The 14,248-nt window shown below is 41.3% G+C and overlaps 1 protein-coding gene across 4 annotated transcripts in view; it reads right to left on the bottom strand.

Moving 5' to 3' along the window:
* phactr2 (phosphatase and actin regulator 2) overlaps positions 1-14,248 on the bottom strand; it is a 32,473-nt gene that overhangs the window by 15,416 nt on the left and 2,809 nt on the right. For 2 of the 4 annotated variants that reach the window (XM_058057982.1, XM_058057985.1), the window contains exon 2: positions 13,667-13,815. In XM_058057982.1, the coding sequence (XP_057913965.1) occupies positions 13,667-13,815 (149 nt within the window). Of the gene's footprint in view, positions 1-668; positions 1,127-7,861; positions 7,922-13,666; positions 13,816-14,248 lie in introns of those variants that run through there. The other 2 variants (XM_058057984.1, XM_058057983.1) reach the window with 2 other exon arrangements.

Consider the following 14,248-nt stretch of genomic DNA (forward strand, 5'->3'; position numbering starts at 1 on the left):
ACTGATATGATGAAAGTGTTGCGTGGGCATGCACAGAAGATGCCAACTGCCCCCCCCCCCCCCCCCCCCCACCATGATGTATTCCTCCGCTTCCAGAGCTGTGGAAAACAAGCATAAACACACATGCTACCTGTGCAAGACGTCAATCTTCAACTCCAGCTTCCTGTGAAGCTGTAAAGCCAAAATGCCTTATTGCTTTCAAATGAGTCTGTCAAGTCAAACAGGTTCCCGGCTGGTCGCCGGGTGTAGATTTAGCTCATCTAGATAAACTCCCACACGGACCATTGGTTTGTTCTAGTGCTAACACGCCGTCTAGTAGTTGCGATGCTATGTCCTCCCAAGCTAAAGCCACTCACGCCTTAACAATTGTTAGCAGCGACAGTGCAACTTCTGTAAACAATCCATTAACACAACAACAACAACTCCGCTTAGCATATTAGCAGTAAACATTTCACACTTTTATCTAATCCAACTATATCAATGCGTTAATACGGTGTGAGATAAAGCGGAGGCGGTTTAAAAAAAAACATTTGACGGCTAGCACGAGAGTTAGCATAGAAGTTGCTATGCTGGCTAATGTTAAAGTTAAAGTCAATGTAAACTACTAATGTATTTACACTTCCTGGGGGTAAAGATAGCGGAAAAATAAGCAGAGAGCAAACACTCACCGCTGGCGGTGTGAGACACGGCAGACACAGCGGTCTGGCCCATGTTCAGCTTCACCGGGTTAAGGGGGGGGACCCCTCCTCGACCCTCAAGCCGCAATCACCGCTCCCTATCGCCGCATAAATCCTCACAGCATCCGCCCTGAGAGTTCATGTCCGCGGTATTCGTCGCCGACTTGGGCTGGAAACTTTTTTTTTTTTTTTTGCTTGGCTGTCTGCAACTACGTCGTAACACTCCTCCTCCTCCTTCTCCACCTCCTCCCATTACTGTGGATGCTCGGACTGGGCGGATCAATTCAAACATCGATCATCACGTCGATACCAAGGGTAGTATCCTTATCGGATCGATAAGCGTCATGAGCTCGATATACATGTTTTAATTGTATTCCATGTTTATTGTCACAATTTGGAATTTTATCAATTATTTTTTCTTTTCTTTACTTATTTTTTTACACTAGTACTGTGAATGCATTGTATGCAACTGTATGGTCATATCACCAAAAAAAGACCTTTTTTTTTTTTTACTATATTAGGAAAGCAGGAAGTGAACAAATGTAACAGTTACTGATTGTAAAAGTACCAGATGGAGGGGTAGGATTTAATAAGCTTTGCTTCTTCCTACTCCTTTTGGACATGTGGAACTGTGAACTGATTATGTGATGCATTCAATTGCAATCTGATGCATGTTCAAATGAAATTAAACCATTACCATTACCAAATACAAGGATGAAGAGTCTTGAACCAGTCATGATGTGCTATATATATCACTATATTGACACTTACTATGGCACCCATTATGTCATTGTATAGTGATATCACCTCGTACTTTGGTACGTGACAAAAAAAAACAACTTTAACTATATTAGGAAAGCAGGAAGTGAACAAATGTAACAGTTACTGATTGTAAAAGTACCAGATGGAGGGGTTAGGATTTAATAAGCTTTGCTTCTTCCTACTCCTTTTGGACATGTGGAACTGTGAACTGATTATGTGATGCATTCAATTGTAATCTGATGCATGTTCAAATCAAATTAAACCATTACTATTACCAATACTTGTATGATTATATCTTAGCGGATGCCTCTCATTCCTCTATGCCAATGAGAGTGTGTTGGGGTCAAAGTTCAGTGCCCTCACCCCTTTAGGCACCTGTAGTTTAAGAACAGTTAAAGAACTGAAAGAGGAACGGCGCTCTAAAGATTCCCAATGTGACGCAGCAGCGAAAATGAGTTAATTTGAGTACAGTGCAGCCTCACGGGGATGTATTAGAATTTGTCTGACCGTCATAGTAGCACGCCACAGAAGCGCGCGTTTAATATTAGTTGCTTGACCTCAGGCAGGCTAACGTGGCCGATCACACGCTCCTGCTTTCAGCTGATAAAAAAGCAAACAAACAAGAGTGTGTGTGTGTGTGGGTGTGTGTGTGCTGCCGTCGCTGTTGACAGCATGTGGAGTTGAGACCTTGCAGAACCAACCCAGCCGCTATGTAACTCATTCAGACCTTTTCCACTAAGACCAAGGCTGCCACCTAGTGAGGAGGAACAGCACCTCACAACCTGAGCGCCGCAAGTATTGCTGTGGGCTGGATTACCTTCAGTCTTTGTGCCACACCCTAACTCTAACTCGCTCCGCCACAGCTACTTTTAACGCCAGCAGTCATTTCAGCTAATTTACTGGGCTGGGACCGCCAAAGTAAACACGACAGAGTCACTCATGCAAAAGTAGTCTCAGGTCTTAAGCCTGCATCTTGGTCCATTAGTCCATACTGTATGATCCAGAAAGAACCCAGAAAGACTCCCATACCACATCATGTGACCAGCATGGTTGTCTACTGGAATAAGTGCTCCAAAATTCATTCATTCATACATTTTCTTCCGCTTTTCCTGACGAGGGTGCTGGAGCCTATCCCAGCTGTCTTCGGGCGACAGGCAAGGTACACCATGGACTGGTGGCCAGCCAATCACAGGGCACATATAGACAAACAACCATTCACACTCACATTCATACCTATGGACAATTTGGAGTCGCCAATTAACCTAGCATGTTTTTGGAATGTGGGAGGAAACCAGAGTACCCGGAGAAAACCCACGCATGCACGGGGAGAACATGCAAACTCTACACAGAGATGGCCGAGGGTGGAATTGAACTCGGGTCTCCTAGCTGTGAGACCTGCACGCTAGCCACTCGACCGCCGTGCAGCCATTTTAATATTATGACTTCATTCATTCATTAATTTTCTACCGCTGGAGCCTATCCCAGCTGTCTTCAGGCGAGAGGCGGGGTACACCCTGGACTGGTGGCCAGCCAATCACAGGGCACATATAGACAAACAACCATTCACACTCACATTCATATCTATGGACAATTTGAAGTCTCCAATTAACCTAGCATGTTTTTGGAATGTGGGAGGAAACCGGAGTACCCGGAGAGAACATGCAAACTCCACACAGAGATGCTCGGAATCGAACTCGGGTCTCCTTGCTGTGAGGCATGTGCGCTAACCAATCCACCGTGCAGCCTTCAGAACTATCAAAGTACCAATATTTCAGTATCGATTAGCACATTACTAGCGTGCTCTACTTAAAGTGTTAATTTCAAGGATTCTGTGCATCGAGAGGGAATATTTTCCCAACTAAATGATTCCGTGTAGGCGATGAAGAAGAAAGAGGGTCAAACTTCTTGTGGGTTGCGGGTTGTGGGGGGTGCTGGAGCCTATCCCGGCTGTCTTCGGGCGAGAGGCGGGGGTACACCCTGGACTGGTGGCCAGCCAATCACAGGGCACATATAGACAAACAACCATTCACACTCACATTCATAGCTATGGACAATTTGGAGTCGTCAATTAAGCTAACATAATTTTATTCATTCATTCATTTTCTACCGCTTTTCCTCACGACGAGGGTGGCGGGGGTGCTGGAGCCTAGTCGCTAGTTAACCTAGCATGTTTTTGGAGAACATGCAAACTCCACACAGAGATGGCCGAGGGTGGAATTGAACCCTGGTCTCCTAGCTGTGAGGTCTGCGCGCTAACCACTCGATCACCGTGCAGCCATTGCTCCAAAATTGATGCTAGGAAATGAACCAAAAACTCAAACAAGAACAGCTATGTCCATCTTGTGGACTTAGCCGTAGCTTTTTTGGAACAGCCGCTTATTGGAAACCCGGCTGGTTACATACTCTCATCGGAGCACAGACCAACACAAACGTGGCACAAATGATTGTGACTATTTGGAGCATGGGGAGGCCGGTGACATCATCACGGGACATCGTTCATCTTGAATAAATCAAAAAGTACAACAGCACAAATAATCCTTTCAATGGCACAAACCAAAACGGCACACAAATGGGGGGGCCGGGGTTGATCTTTGTATTCCAACAGAGCGTTTTCACGAGAAGCACAAAATCCAAAGAAAAACACCTGAATAGGTGCAGATTCTGGAAGAACTGGAAAGCTTTTTGTGCGGGTTATTGTGTGTAGCTGCTCTATAGAAGTCCACAACTCAATACAAATAGCATAATAATTCCCTTTTAAGATAGTAGTAGTAGTGTAGTGAAGCCTGCTGTTTTTAAAATGAAAGGTGGTGTTTATCATTTATAAATGAGCAATCGCACATTACTTCCTGTTCATTAAGGTGGCATTTTTTTTTCAGGACGTTAAATAACAGAGATCACATCCAAGGTTCCTGACCTTCTTATTGACCGGAGGAGGAGGAAAAGCTCTGAAGGGAAAAAGGGGAGTCATCAAATATTAAAGAGGTGGCCTCAGCGGAACAAGGGGCTAATAATTGTTTAAGTGCTACTTTTGAGAGCCCCCCCCCCCCCCCGCTCCTTACCTTGACTTATTCATTAAAGTCAGCCGTTTAGTCCCAGCGAAAAGTACGAGCTAATTACCAAAGAGATGCATGCTTTGTAAAATGATCCGAGTGGATGTATTCAGCGGCTATACTGGGATTGGGATTGTTTAAGAGAGAAGTGTGAACTCCAGTTTGGCTTTCCAAACGTGGCAAATTCCTGCAGAATATTTAATGAATAATGAATAACCTGCAAGCACCGTCTCCTTTGGTAGTATTATTACGGGATTGGTTACTGTCATTTCTCCTTCTCTTCCCATCTGCCAGCCAGCTTGTCTGCAACCCGATCTCCTGTTTGTTGTGTACTGTTTGGCACCGGCCGTAATGCTAAAATGTTGCCTGTATAAATCAATAGCTGACATCCTGCCAGACGGCCAGCCGGAGGGTGAGATGCAGCCAAGGCGAAGCCCCAGAAAGAAAGGAGGCTGTAGTAGAAGGAGAGGTTGGTAACAAAGCGCTGAATAAAGGCCACCGTTACAGGGAAATGAGGCAGCGGACGTGGCTGTGTGTTACAGGAGTATTAAGCAGCTCGCATTCCTTCATATTTGACATACAGACCTGTCTGAGCTTAACACAAACACTGGAGAAGCAGACTTAATATTGCTTTCTTACCCAAACAATGTTGTACTATGGTTTGCTTTTAAAGCGTTCTCACTGGTTAACAAAGTTGATTGATATTGAATACGTTGTTACACCAATAGGACGGTGTTTTTTTTAATTAAAACATGACAAAAAGTGTCTTCAGATAGCATTTATACTATATAGGGGAAAATGTAGTAATCTGTTTTTTCAGACATGTGATGTACCTGTATCTAATACCTAATGATATTTTTATTTTTGTAGTTGTTATTGATTTTTTTGAGGCCATTGAAATTGTCCTAAGTTATCCTCCTGACCATCACAATTTATGAAGTGACGTAAACATGAATGTTTCAGTTAATATTTGCTCAATATCCATTTTCTATGCCGCTTATTGTCATCTAAAAACAAAAAAAAAAACACAGGGTTAAGCTGGAGCCTATCCCAGCTGACTTTGGGTGGGAGGCAGGTACATCCTGGACTGGTGGCCAGCCAATCACAGGGCACATATAGACAAACAACCATTCACACTCACATTCATACCTATGGACAATTTGGAGTCGCTAATTAACCTAGCATGTTTTTGGAATGTGGGAGGAAACCGGAGTGAAAGTTATGTTACGTTTGTTTCTCATAATGTTACCACTCAAAAAAATAACATGTTTTCTAAAATGACCTTATTTTTCATCATATCACAACGTTATTTTCATACAATTTTGACTTTTTCTTGTTTGATTTTTTTTTGTTTGCTTTTTCAATGTGCCAAGGGCCAATTAAAAAAAAAAAAAAGACTCCCAATTTGGTCACACCTACACTTGATGGAGCCACATACCAAACAACAGTACTGACTTTGTTTTGCCCTGAAGGGCTACCACTCATCTGGTACAGGCAGATTCATATATTAATTGCAGCACTCATAATTATATACATACATGGATATGATGGCATATGATATGGCAATGATATTATCCAATGCTGCGTTTGGTGAAACTGGAAATGGGAAATGCAGTTTTCATATTATCCGGTATTCGTATGATTCGGGAATTTTTTTTTCTCCAAAATTTGGTCTCAATTTTTGCACACTGTCTCAGTTTTCCTACAGCATCACACGTAACACACTAATTCAACCGCTAAATAATCCACCATGGGGCCAAAGAAAGTCACGAGTGCCAGCACTTTGACAAAGAACTTGTCATTTTATCACTTTCGCACTTTGTCATTTTAAATTATACTTGAATAATATTTTTTCATGTAAAAGTACATTTTTTTGTGATGTGGGCAGTCAAATGATTAAAAGTTTTAATCAGATTAATCACAGTTTTCAAATGAATTAATTATTCATTTCGCACTTTGTCATTTTAAATTATGTTTGAATAATATTTTTTCATGTAAAAGTAAATTTTTTTGTGATGTGAGCAGTCAAATGATGAAAAGATTTTAATCAAATTAATCACAGTTTTCAAGTGAATTAATTATGATTAATCACCATCTGCAACTATGTGTGAAACATGGCCATTTTTACTGTATTTTATGAACACAGGACATGGAATGTATGTATGAAATGTTTTCCCAGAAATAGCCTCTTTAATAATAGCAGAAGACTCAAATTACATTTTTATCGTGCCATTATAAGTAACAACGAGTTGCATTCAAAGACACCAGGTCATTTTAGTTGTGAGGAGTGTATTTTCTGCGATTTCTAGGCCGTAAGCGCATGCTCAAGACCTACTTGTGATGTTCGGAGTGTCTTTGAATGCACCTCACAGTTGTCTAGTGAGGAAGTGTAGTTCATACGTTGAATATTTCGGACTTTTCAACAACAAAAAAATCAAACGCGTTGCTACTCGACTAGTTGAATAGTTTGTGATGTACATATTCCATTCTTGTCAGGCTGGAATGTTGTTTTCACACAACTAAGAAGTGCAAATAAATCCTGCCTGAATAGCGAGGCACATTGTGTTCTTTTTAAAGCTTAAGTTGAGTTGTACTGTACTCTAATGTGGAGGTGGCTGTGAGGAATAAATGTTTTTTGTCTGCTTGCAGCCAAATTGTGGATACATTCAAAACAGCACAGATAATTCACTTTAAGGCCACTCCAGAACACATAAGCATGTTTAAAGATAACAAAGTCATCAGTCAAGCACATATTCCGGGTTCAAATGAGCACAGGAAACATGAAAAGGAGACTTTTTCTCCTGGTCACCATTAATGGTGCATTCACACTTTGGTTAAAAGGAACTTTTCCTCTGCTAGTGCGGCTCCTTTCCTCAAATGTGAATGCACTGCTCTTTAAAAGTACATTTTAGAAGCTTATTGTGAAATCTAAGTAATATACTATAACACCAGTGTGGACCACATCAAAGTGCACCAGGGTACCGAACCACAAGTGTGAACTCGGCTGAGATAAACCATATAAACTTGTGTCGTCAACCCGCCGCCAATGACATATATGACATGTCGCTCCATTACACCCAACATGGCTAACAGCAGCAACAACAACAACACACCTGACAATGGCTGACATTATGTACAGTGCAAACACATTATGCCTGCTTCCTGCTACTATTTAATGTGGCTTAAAAGGCGGATGCTCCCACTAGTCAGCAAAAAAAAAAAGGCCACTGGTTAAGTGAAAGGTGTGCGCTCCCTGAATATGATGATTATAAATATTGCAAAAAGTACATAGTACAGCACACAATTGACTAGAATTATCTTTAAAATGAAGCAGCCTGGTCTAAAAGCTGATTAGAATGGAGACTAACTCACCATCATGTTCCATGACTTGACCCTGCGGGGGATATTATCAGCAGTGCGAGTCGATCCTCGCCTCTTCCCGACATCCCTCCCCCTTCCGCTGTCCTCCTCACTCCTCTCCCTCGCTAGGCTCCTCCCACCTGCCTCCAATAAGGAGCATTAAAACTTAATGTCTCTTTCCATCTCAGGTCCTCGTTCTCCCTCGCCCTTGCCTCTCCCTCATGTGCCGAGGTCCCACTCGGACGCAAAAAAAAAAACAAAAAACAAATCATAAGTAAAAGAAGGGGGCCAAGCAGAGGTGTGACCAATGTTTACCTGCCGGTTATGATTTATTACAGCCGCCTGCAATCAGTACATGTCAATACGGCACACAGATAGTCGGCACTAAAAGTCAAAGTTCATGTTCTAACCATTGCGGTGACTACGCCTTTAATGTTCATCTTCTGCGTTGCATATTGAAGATTGCAAACATCTCACGGCACAATGTCAAACAAGAAGGTCACCAAAGGTATCGTCTTTAATTAGCATTTAATTGTTCTGCCTGTCAAAATGTTACTCTTATTGTGGTTAACTGGTTCCAGAAGTAGGATTCAATATTAATAAATTGAATATTTTCATTGTTAGAGCATAGAAAACCTGTTTATGACTTTCTAAATAATATTTTTACACCTTGTGTCACCCTGACACTCCTATTCTTTGTTTACACATATTGTTTTCAGGCGAGAGGCGGGGTACATGGACTGGTGGACTGGTGGCCAGCCAATCACAGGGCACATATAGACAAACAACCATTCACACTCACATTCATATCTATGGACAATTTGGAGTCGCCAATTAACCTAGCATGTTTTTGGAATGTGGGAGGAAACCGGAGTACCCGGAGAGAACCCACGCATGCACGGGGAGAACGTGCAAACTCCACACAGAGAGGGTGGAATTGAACTCAGGGCTCCAAGCCGTGCTAACCACTAGGACACCGTGCAGCCAGAATTTAACATTCATTCATTTTCTACCTTTATCTCATTTAGGGTGCCTATCCCAGCTGTCTTCGGGTGAGAAGCGGGGTACACCCTGGACTGGTGGCCAGCCAATCACAGGGCACATATAGACAAACAACCATTCACACTCACATTCATACCTATGGACAATTTGGAGTCGCCAATTAACCTAGCATGTTTTTGGAATGTGGGAGGAAACTGGAGTACCCGGGGAGAACATGCAAATTCCACACAGAGATGGCCGAGGGTGGAATTGAACCCTGGTCTCCTAGCTGTGAGGTCTGCATGCTAACCACTCGACCGCCGTGCCGCCCACATTGTAATGTAATCAACCGTAATGCATGGGCAATGATCAATACAGGGACACGAGTGACGCCCACCGCTGTAAACATAGTATGCCACCGAGCTGACTAGCAAACCTCCAATTGATTTATTCTATATTACAAAAGAAGGGATTCAAACAGAATGAGGGAGACACCAAGACACCAAAAAAAATAATACCACTTCCACACTGAATGGGAGGAGAACATTTGTTGCATGCAGTGTGAAGGCAGTATAAATCGAAGATAATGTCTCTTTATAATGAACATTACTGGCGCCGACTGACAAGAATACTACATGCAAGTATTCTTTCGATATTTTTTTTACTAATAATAAGCCATAATCAACCACCAAATCATAGTCATTAATTAATTTTCAAAAGTCAGGGAGCGATTTTCAAACCGCGAGGTAGTGATGGACGACTGTATATGTCACTAGCATAAATACAACAATAAATAACAATTTTCAGACTAATTTGATGATTTTTAGGTCTAATGTGTGGTTGGGAATCACTTGCCTAAGGAATGTACGTAGATGGCTAGCAGCAGAAATAAGCACAAAATAATAAGTATTCATAAAAGTATTCAAAAAAACAGTAGAGTCACAACACAACACAGCAGTAATGTGCATTTCTTTTATCGGAATAAAGCAGGATGTTATGGAAACATAGTGCCCTGTATACGAGCAACCACAATGAAACTAAATGGGGCCACAGCTTCTCCATATGCTGATATGATGCATTTCAGCATCTATTAATACACTTAACGGCCTTGGTGAGTAACCAATTACAGTTACTGATCAATGGGAAAGTAAGGCTTTAACTTTACACACAGTCCGGTGAAAAGAGAAAAAAAGCTGACTCACAGCATCAAATACTAAGTACACTAGAACCTTGGTTAGCGTCATTAATTTGACTCTAACCAAAACCGATGAGATATAATGTAAATTCATTAATTAGCCTGCAGAGTCAGCTTTTTCCAGGCTATTTTCCTTGTGAATCTGTACTGTGCGCACAGACACCACACACAATGGAGAGGACAAAGTCAACCTGCTAATTTTCTGGATTCTGAGGCGTGACCAAGGTTGTGTAGCCCCTTTCAGATCGCAGTTAATTTTTTTTTGCTGTATGACTGTTCTGTGTGAAAGGATAGGAGAAAAATATCAGCAATTTGCTGCATTCTAAAATAGTATCTAAGGTGTCTGAGATTGTCTGAAAGTTGTAACAGAGGCGGGATGGTGACTGGTAACGGATGGTCCGGTGTAGCCCCTTTCACACTGCGCTGAAAAGCCGGCTTTTCCGTGTCAGTAACGTTAAATGGGTTAAGGACAAAGTTGACCTGTCAAATTTATGGATGGTTGTGATAAGGTGGGAAGGCCCTGTATTGCCCCTTTCATACTGCCCTTAAAAGCCAGCATTTTCCAGGCTTCTTCCCCGGTGTCAATGTTCTGTGTGAAAAGCACCGACACAAAATGGAGGACAAATTTTCCAATTTGTTTAGGTAGTTTTTAGTTCGTAACAGGAACGGGACAGTCACTAGTGTAGCTGTTTCACATTCTTCTTAAAAACTCTTTTCTGGCTTTTTTCCGCCAGTGTCAAGTTGTCTGTGTGAAAAGCACCAACCTTGAATGAGTAGGACGAGGACAACTGTCCGTTTTTGATAGCCTTGGATGGTGCCTTGTGTAAATACTTACACACTCACACTTAATCGCTGGTTGCTGTTCTGTGTGAAAAGCACTGACACTAAAAAATGAAGGACAATATTGTAATTTTTAGGGATTCAGAGGTAATATTACAGATGTAACAGACACCCTAACAGCTTGCAAGCTTGGAACAGGGACTAGAAAGAGTACTTGTAAGTAGCTAGTACTGCCTGTGGAAAAGTGTCAGTACCTAGCAGAGCCAAGTAAGTACCTAGCATATATGTATGTATGTCCAATTTATCCACAAATATAATAATGCTGTTGGGTTTTCATTTAGAATTGTCAAAAGGGGCTTGCATAGTTTAGTCGGAGGCGCTACGGCTGCTCTGCGCGATCATAAGACAGCATTTAACAAGTGGTTATTGTCGACTCACAAGCTCTGTAATCTTTGCTATTTCGAGGAGCAAGCTGACACTCCCCTCCTCTTCATTTCTTCAGCCTTTTCCATCTGCCTCCTCTTCCTCCTTATTCATCCTGTACGTGCATTTCATTTCACACACTCCGTTTCGCTTTATTATCACTTTTTTTTTTAACATTACGGCTTCTACCTCCAGTAAATCTCGTCTTCCTGTGGACGTATTCTTTATTCCTCCTCTGCCTCTGTAATTACAGACACATAATAACACGGCCATTTGGAGGAGCAGTCCACCCGTCCTCCAATATAGACGGAAATTATTTCCCTGATAATGACGATGCTCGCGCTTGATGACACGCCGTCCACAAGTGGGCCCACATTGCTCTACACAAAATAATGCAGTGCAAGGTTCTCGTCTGGGGACGCCTCACACACACACACACACACACACACACACAAATGGAGCAGGAACAGGAAAGTGTTCGCAGAGCAATACTGCCACCCACTGGTGTTTTATAGGTAGTGCTGGAATTGGTGTTGTGTATAATATTCACGTTAAGATTGTGTACAAATTGTCACTTCCAAAAATTATTCATTCATAAATTATCACTTTTTAGTAAAAAAAAAAAAATATATATATATATTCTCAAACACAAATTAAATGAACTAAAATAAAAATACAAGGCAGAAGAAGCATTGTAATTGTGAATGTAATATTATACATTGGTCACTAGGTGTCAGTGTTCAGTAAGGCATTGATAGCAGGTTTAAATGATCTCATAACAGGATAATAATACGGGCTGCTGTTGGGGCCATAACCCACGACAAGCTAAAACTCAACTCCAGACCTCTGATGTCACTTCCTGTCCTCCACATATCCGTCCCTAACTCTTATTATGTCTACTATTTTGGGTAATACGAATGTATGTTCTGTGGTTCTGAACTGGTAGGGTCACGGAGCTATTCTGGGTGGGTCGACAGACAGCTAGTCATATATACACGGTACACATACATATACTGCAGTCGTGGGAAAAATGATTAGACCACTTTGTTTCTTTTGTATCTTGTTCATTCTAATGTCCGGTACAACTAAAGGTACAGTTGTTTCGACAAATATAGCAATGACAACAAATATTTTCATTTTTTTGGAAGTACAATCTCAGGGAATAACTAAATTTGAAACACTTATATGCTAGGGCTACGTTAAAAAGCCATAACATTTCAGTATGTGAAATCAAACTATAGAATGGATTGAGTAAGGAAATCAAACAATGCACAACGATGAGCCAATTCAAGAAACAATACAAGCAGTTGATGTTTGCTAAATACAAGGATGAAGAGTCTTGAACCAGTCATGATGTGCTATATATATCACTATATTGACACTTACTATGGTACCCATTATGTCATTGTATGGCCATATCACCTCGTACTTTGGTACGTGACAAAAAATAAAAAATTATAAAAATTATTTAAAAAATTGAAAAATTATAAAAAAAAGAAAAATTATTTAAAAAATTATAAAAATAATGAAATATTTTTTTATATTAGGAAAGCAGGAAGTGAACAAATGTAACAGTTACTGATTGTAAAAGTACCAGATGGAGGGGTAGGATTTAATAAGCTTTGCTTCTTCCTACTCCTTTCGGACATGTGGAACTGTGAACCGATTATGTGATGCATTCAATTGTAATCTGATGCATGTTCAAATGAAATTAAACCATTACCATTACAATAATTATAGTCATTCATAAGAATATAAGTCATTTTGGAAAAAAATTAAGAAAACGATGGAAGTTGCTGGATATCATCTCTTAAATTAAACTCTATTTATGTTATCATCATTATATGTGCCCAAACTGTACATAAAGTGAAAGGTGGTCTAATATATATTTTTTTTTAAAGAGGAATGAAGGCTGCTGATGAAAAGCTCAGTAGGAAACGCTTTTAACCACAGTAACGATTCAGGTTGCAAAACTGGAACAGACTGACATTTCAGAGCAAGACAACCAGAAGAGAAACAATCGACAATGCCATTTGCCTTGGACAGTGCATTTGGGTTGCTGGTGTCGAGGTTGAAAGTCAGATATAACGAGTCAATTCAGCACCGATGACTTCCAAACGACACATAAATGCTTTGGTGAATCAAATATCAGAGCAAAAGCAAATGTCACTCAACTTTAATATAGAAGACAGTTGCAACTTGATGCTATGCAAATGAGCTTTTCTGGAAAAAATGCATGAAATCTCGCAGAGACTTCGGCACACCTCGTGGGAACTCGTGTGAGTGAGCGCCGACGATTGAGCTTGTTTGGCTTTTTCTTTGGCTTTTACTTCCAAACTATACACCGGTTTCATGCAGAAAGGCTAATACACTGACTGGAATCACAGTGAAAAAGTAAACAACAATGGCGGCTGCTTGTGTGTCATGTCTGCTCTTACCTGAGCTGATACCTCTGAGCCTCAGCAGGATCCTGGCGCCAAAGCCGGAGGCGTCACTCTGAGAGCGGAACCTGGGCAGGGGTCGCAGGGCAAGTAAAGACTTTATCTCTGAGCGGGAGTCCTCATTTTCCTCCATGGTAGCCCTATGCCTAACAAAGTGGTCGGAAAGAAAGCGACGGGTTCATTGAGTGGAGAAAGTAACGCCGCTGCACCTTCCTTTCCTGCTCAGCTTGTTCAAACTTGACGTGTGCGCGTCTGTGGCTGCGTGTCTTCCTGTGTTTGTCAACGCCTGTCAAGCGTGGAAGTTGAAATGCGACCTGAATGCACTGAAAAACCTGCTCTTTGAATTTGGAGGTTGCAGTAAAAAAATCATTTTAAACATGAAATCAACAATCTTGAATATTTGAAGCACCTTCATTTTGAATTATAATTATAATAGACACGCATGAAGCCAAGTTTTACTGGCTATGTTGGCCGATTCTGAGGTATAATCATGTGTAGTCACTTCCCTGAAAGACGGCCTTTCTGTGTGAAAAGCACCTGACACAAACTGGGGTAGCGAAGTCACCAGTTCACCAGATT

Source organism: Doryrhamphus excisus, chromosome 20 (genome assembly GCF_030265055.1).
Source record: "Doryrhamphus excisus isolate RoL2022-K1 chromosome 20, RoL_Dexc_1.0, whole genome shotgun sequence".
NCBI lineage: Eukaryota > Metazoa > Chordata > Actinopteri > Syngnathiformes > Syngnathidae > Doryrhamphus > Doryrhamphus excisus.